The sequence below is a fragment of the Morone saxatilis genome, unplaced genomic scaffold, assembly GCF_004916995.1.
Source record: "Morone saxatilis isolate NCDOM2014 unplaced genomic scaffold, NCSU_SB_2.0 Contig5, whole genome shotgun sequence".
Taxonomy (NCBI): domain Eukaryota; kingdom Metazoa; phylum Chordata; class Actinopteri; family Moronidae; genus Morone; species Morone saxatilis.
The window spans coordinates 11,326,912-11,333,960 of NW_023340095.1; the positions used below are offsets into that span (position 1 = coordinate 11,326,912).

At 38.6% G+C, this 7,049-nt stretch overlaps 1 protein-coding gene across 1 annotated transcript in view; it reads left to right on the forward strand.

The window, feature by feature from the left end:
- Positions 1 to 7,049, forward strand: part of si:ch211-39i22.1 (proteoglycan 4) — a 19,331-nt gene that overhangs the window by 8,569 nt on the left and 3,713 nt on the right. The window contains exons 7-10 of the mRNA XM_035676462.1: positions 2,792 to 2,851; positions 4,173 to 4,199; positions 4,770 to 4,790; positions 6,595 to 6,711. Coding sequence (XP_035532355.1) covers positions 2,792 to 2,851; positions 4,173 to 4,199; positions 4,770 to 4,790; positions 6,595 to 6,711 — 225 coding nt within the window. The remainder of the gene's footprint in view (positions 1 to 2,791; positions 2,852 to 4,172; positions 4,200 to 4,769; positions 4,791 to 6,594; positions 6,712 to 7,049) is intronic.

A 7,049-nucleotide genomic window follows, 5' to 3' on the forward strand; every position in this document is an offset into this window, starting at 1 on the left:
CCTACTACAATATTTCAAAACAAATTAGATTTCCACCGCGTCATTATTTGACCCCAGGAATACCCCAAAAGTGATCATTTTGTGTTATCAGTCATTTAAAAATAATATACACGTCCTGCCTTCATGACGTAGCATTTATGATTTTGCTGCAACTCCCTATTTTCTGTACAAATGAATGGAAAACAGATGTGCCTTTCTATCAGAAACCTACAAATCACTTAGGAAGGTTATGAGGTGGGATTCTGGCCCACACAATTTTACCTCCTAAATTATGGGTGGTATTGTTTAAGTAAGCAAACCTCCCAAATTACCTCAGTGTGGTTTTATCACAATCAAAGTGTTGCCCTCAATTATTGAACTTTTCGTAGAATGGTATTCTTTTTTTCCATCAACTCTCAAATTTGAATTCATGCTGTTTCCCTTTATGTTAATCTAATTTCAGCATTTCTTGTCATAAGTAGTGCTGTTGTTTGTCTTTACCTGTTCTATAGCAGGACATCCTCGCTCAAGGATAGTCATTTTATGTTCGTCTGGCCATTATCTTCACTCCTTATAGTGCCAAGAAATGGGGCTGCCATTGAGTGTTAAGGAAATGGTTGCTATGGGAGGTTTCTTACATGTGATAACTGGCTGGGGAACATTTTCTCTCATGGTTTAAGAAACGAGAGGAGAGAAAAAGAAGAGAACAGGGAGGAGGGCAAAGTACAGGCACAGACAGTGAGGTGTAAAAAAAAAAACAAAAGGAAAGAGATAAAGAGAACAGAGAAGGTGGTGAGGTTAATGGAAAGGCCAGAGGAGCATAAAAGAAGATAGAAATGAACAGAGAAGAATGGGAGTATCGGAGTAAAACCCGACTATGACTATGGTTTCATTACTTAACATTCATGTGCCTATCTGTGACAAATGGTGCTTTTCAATACATATTCATGATGATTTAGTGCCAGGATTTTTTTAAAGGTGAAAGAACAGGTCAATGGATGATTCTGCCTTGAAGGTTTGATCAGCCTCGAACTAATTCACTAATCCTACCTCGCCCTGCCCAGCCTGAAACTGTTTTGCACATTGAATCCCGCATGTTGTATAAGTCACTTGGGTTTTCCCCCAGTTAGTATAGAGTCAGGGTAAGGTATTGTCCCTGACAGATAATATCCTTTAATTTAAGTCAACACTAGTTCACAAGATCACTGTCACACCCTTGCAGCAGGTAGTGTTTCAGAGTCCTTATCGAGGACATCTCTGCAGGGCATTCACTAGGGGCCATGAGGGACTGAAGCAGGGAGTGCTTCCATGACGGCTGATATTATCATTAAATAGTTTAACATGAAATGGTGTACAATAGTGTGTTAAAGAGATGACATGTTTTTAGTGAACATCTGGAAGATATCCCTCTTGGGTGGGACAGTAAGAAAGGGAATTTCCCTAAGAGATTGATATTGCATTTCTGTTAGCAGTAATATATAGGAGGGTCTGCAGTGGACAGCCCATCAAAGGTTTAGTACTGTAACTACTCATTGTTTAAATATATACATTTTAACAATCGCCTGTTAAATGATAACGGAAAAAGCGGTAATGATTCTGAATGTGTCAGAACAACCAGCAAGCAGAATGAACATTTAGCACACAAATCTCATTGTTCAAAACACGGAATAAATAACTTCCAACTTCACAAAAACAAATACTGGCGGACTTATTGATACAATGGATGATGTATACCAGTATGAGTTACTTAAATAACTCACTACAAACTCGCTCCTCTTCTTCCATTTCATTCCTTTCCTTTCACCGCCTGAGCCTGCCATGTCTTCGTCCCCAGAATAGTCTCAGTCGCAGTTGCTCTTTCAAAATCAAGGCACAAATGTTAGTTACATACTGTATAGAACTCCATTGGATTTTGAACTGTTAAAAACAGTAAGCTAAAATAGGCTAAGGTTACAAAGGTTTGTGATATTTAGATTTTTTACAAATGAACTCCACTTTTCTGATTTCTGAAGCATAAATGCAATCGTCATGAGTAAAAAGTTAATGTTAGGGTAAAAAACGAACTACACTTCAAACATCACTGCCACTAAACTTCCAACTTGTAATTAAAATTGACAAGTTTGAATGTTTGCGTTATAATACTTTGCAAGGGCGCAAACACAAGGCTGTAAATGCGGACTAGTGTGTCCAAGTCTCTGTGTTCAGCATATTGACATTTAACGTCATCAACAACCTCTATGGTTATTTAACCACTTGTTAGCACCACCTTTTTAAAGAAAATGCTTCAAAATTCATGGGTGGGGTATTTACTGATGTATTGTATGCCCTAGAACAAAACATGAAAATCTCTTAAACTTGCGTTAAACACAGACCTTATTTCAGGCATCTAACCAAAAACCCATTGAAAAACCCATTGAGTTCAAAGCGAGGGAAGTGGAAGTGCTAAAAGGCCCAGTTCCGGCTTTTAGGACTCATTCCTGTAGCATTCTTTCTGTGCCGGTCAACAAGTGATTTTGCTCCTCTGCTCTTTTTTCTAATCACAAGTAGAGCTTTATAATAACCTCATGAATTATCTGTTCATGGATAAGTGGGGTGGCACCAACTTCTTGAAGCGGGGAGAGCTTCCATGATGGTTGATATTATCATTAAATAGTTAAACATGGAATGGTGTACAACAGTATAATAAGTTAGAGAGGTGTTTTTGGTGAACATCTGGAAGATATCCCTCTTGGGCGGGACAGTGAAAAGAGAATTTCCCTACGGGGATTGGTATTGCATTTCTGTCACCAATGATATCAAATTCATTTTTCAGATGCAGAACTTGAGGCAGTGCACAACCCATCACATCCAGGAAAGAGCCGCAGTTCTGGGGGTTAGTATTGTAGCTCCTTATTGTATAACAGTTACTGTTGATTTTATAATTGTAACGAGGCGATAACCCATTCCCCAAATATAGAGGGATGCACGCAAGAACCTTTGGGTACACACTTAGCAACACAAACAGACACTGATGAAGAGATAGTTCAGTTTTGGTGGATTTGTACTATGTTTCCTAGTTACCACAATCTCGTGGATGCCTTTTTTATCACTCTGCGGAACAGTGAGATTAGCCTTGTTTACTGTGTTTACAATGACTGGATTTCTATTGAATCAGCAGCATCTCCTTTGTAAGGAAAAACAAGATAGAATGTCTCCTAAACGGACGATTTAATATGTGCTTGATAACCAAAACTAACATTTAGCATGTGCATTGTGCATTTGTACGTTTTTCTTGGTTTTGCAGTTGCCCTTAAGTTGTAACTGACATCAAGTCTTATTACTTAATATTAACACTACCTAACAAACAATTACATCAAATCATGAGGCAGCTATATTTATGCACCCGGGGTATTGATTTTAGTCTGGCATCAAAACTACAAAGTTACACCTCTACCAAATGGTTAGTAGCACAGGGCCACTCCGAGATAGACCCTCATAATTGTGCTTGTAGATATTCTTCTGGTGGATCTATATACTGTAATAATGCCTTTCCAATTTAACAAGCTTTGTTCCCATGACAAGAGAGCCAATTGACTCGTTTTACCTCCTGGGTTGAATAAGTTTAATCACTAGCCACAAAGCAATTTGGCAGCAACGCTTCAACACTGATTTTCCCGAAGCAGCTCCTCTCATCGTTCACCCTTTATTCCCCAATCCATAAACCGATTCATCTAGGTTTGTATAATCATTATAATCTGGTGAAAGGCACTCTTCCTTAGTGCTCTGTCATTAGCGGCTTTGTCAAGTTGAAGCAGGTAGATGGCAGCCATGATGTCACAGGCGTATATAGACAGGCAACACATAAGGAGATAACAGGGTTGTTTGCACATCCAATCAACGATAAGAGAAAGACACAGAGGGTGAGTTTGTCCCTCAGATATTTTATCTCTCTAATATTATAAAGAGAAAGAACTTGGCATGCAGAGTGAGTGTGTGTGTTTCCAGACTGGGTAGGACAGAAACTCTATACCTCTCAATGCCTTTGAGGTATAAACTACTACAAAGAGAATGATCTTGCTTTTCTCCTCTTCTCCTCTGCCCTCTCCGCCTCTCAGCCTTTACATGCATCATTAACACATTTATACTTGAAATGATAATGCCCCTTTCTCTCTATCCTCCTTTAATCGCTTATCTCTCTTTCGTTTCGTCTTCAGCACATTCTGCTGGCGCCACAGGAGAGGGTAAGGAATTGTATTCATTTTTTTGCATCTGTTCATGGTCAAAATATGCATAATAACAACAACACTATTGACATCACACCATCTTCAGTCCAGATCACATGAATCTCAGTCAAATACAGTTGTAGTTTTGCATCCACAGGAGAAGTAGTAGGGCTTATATAGTTCTGAAACTCGATGAAACACACAGGATATTACTGGCATGCCACTGACAATAAAAACAGGATACAAGACTCAGTGGAAAATACCTCTCTCCTATTGTTTTAGTTCAAACCATTTTTGAAACTGGCTTTCTTTGAGACTATTTTACTATGAATTCTCACGCTACATCAGTTCGAAGTGCTGCATCTGAAGCTCTTCCGCACTGGAAGTAACTTCTGTTCCCGATTCTCGCACTGGAAAGCCGATATACAATGCAATGACAGCTGTGTGTTCTTACCTGTTTAAATAAATTGTTCCTCATGTCACATTTATTGTAACTCCCATGAGGTACCCTAATGCATGACTCTTAAACCAGTTTGTAAGTGCAGTCTCATTTTGCTAACTGTATTTGTGTGTCCTTTGTTCTAACAGCAGCCGAACCTGAAGCCAAAGGTGAGTCATTCTTCTTCTTTATTTTGTTTTGAACACATTAACCCACCCACCCATGCATTGCCCAACACATACCTGCAGCATAAACGTTTCCCTATCGCTGCGTGTCATGCAAAGAGCCCCGAGCAGGTGCTGCAGCTAGTGCATGACATTTTCCTTTTTCTTTTTTTTTTTTACACTTTCCTTTGAACTTTAGTAAGTGTCTTTGTTTAATTTCAGAAATTACATGTTTAGGCAAAGGAGACAAATGGGGATGGTTGTGCATTTAAGTGGTAATTCTTAAAAAATTATATTTTAGGAAAGATTAGTGGGATTTGAAAGTTTACATTTGTATCACAGCACTAATGTATGTTGTTTCTCACACTGGACAGGAAGTCAAATGTCAGATTTTTCTCTGACCTCTGACCTCCCAGCCATATAGCATACATAAATGTGATAGTGGTTGTGGCTGCTGACCACATTTGGTTCCCAGAGTTTTTTCTTTCCAGTATTCTTTCTGTATTTGTGCGTTTTTTTAACACCAGACAAACTGGTGTGTCCATGTTGTGATTTCTGACTATGTGCACATACATGTTCATACACACCTGCAGCCACCTTTATTTCCTTTTACTGACTCACTAACATTCCCCCGTTTTATTCCACTTAATTTCACTGACTCATGCCACTCCCTTGTTTTTTTCTCATCTTTGGACTTTGTTTATTGCTGGATTTACTGTACTGTTTGATTCTTTCTTAAGTTGCCGACTGCATTACACCAACAACAACCTTTCTCCCGCCATCTCTCTTTCTATTGTCCATTCAGCACATCCTGCCATTATTACTCTGTTGATTGAAGCCACTGCAGGGACAATAAAGAGAATGTAGGGCAACAGAATACAATCCACTGTGTCCATTTTATTATATCTTTACATTTAATTTAGCCAGCAATATTTGCTGTTGTCTTATGTACTTCTTATGTACTCTGTAACTAGTCTTCACTTCAAACTATCTCATTCAGAGGACCAGTATAATGTAAATGTTGTGGTGGGTGGCATTTGTTTATGCCTTATCCCTTATACCTATATAAATAAACAATAAAATAAGTGTAAAATGTATACAGCCATTAAATATTAATGAGTTTGCCCCAAAATTACTTGGTGATGCACCTAAATCAGACCTTGAATTATGTTAATGGAGTATAACATAGTGTAGACGTCTTCTTTACTCCTGCCATTTGCTGTTTACTCTTGAATGAATTGTGAATTACACTAGTTAAAAGCAAATAATGACATTTTTGTGATATTTGCACTTGTAGCCTATTACCCTCTTATGCTACCTTGATAACAGTATTATTTTTAAAGTATAAATCATTTTAATAGTCACCATGGCATTGTAGGTTATATGTGTGTAGGTTGTGTGCTTTTAAAAGGCTATGAGAGGTATTTGCTGTTTGCTATGACACAGCATGAAAACTATTCAGATTGGTGTTGTCATAGTAACTGGGATACAGGTGCAGACAGTCACTGTAAATGCTTTTAGGGTGTCTAAATTATACGATATGCAATTGCAATGGGATCAGAAAAGCCTGAAAAAAATTGATGCATCTGTCTGTCTCACACACACAAAGTCACACAAACACACGTACGCAATATGTCATGTCATTTAGCCTCGCTGCTAATTTGTCATTCATTTCATTTGAACTGCAAAACGACATCCAGTGTTGATACCGAACATTGCAGTCTCTGGGAGTAGGCTTTACATAGTGCAGTCACATTGGTATCAACGCTGACTCACCCGTGTCAATTTTCTTTTTGTGTGTTTCTTACAGAGGCCAGCTCTGGCTCTTTAGCAGCCATCGTGAGTGCAATTGCTGTATCTGTAGTGGGAGCAGTCGTTGGATACTTCACCTATCAGAAGAAGAAACTGTGCTTCAAAAACAGACAGGGTAATTATCTTCCGGACTAATTAACTAACCAAAAAAACAGAATAACGTGATACCTAACTGTTGTACATAAGGGTTGACATTTTACTGGACTACAACACTACAGTGTTTCAAGTTTCAATAACATGCAAGCTGAGATTTTGTTATTTTTCTATTGCCGTCTCAGCCTTTAATCAAGCTACCAGCATCTTAAGTAACACTTTGCTTTTTCCTGCCTCAAGTGGGTGGGGTGGGTGGGTGTGTGTATTTTGGAGGTCAGCAGTCTTTCTTTGAGACAAAGCAGACTCAGCTTTATCCCTTAGAAAGTGTTGTCAATTACACTCAACTCTCTCTCTCTCTCT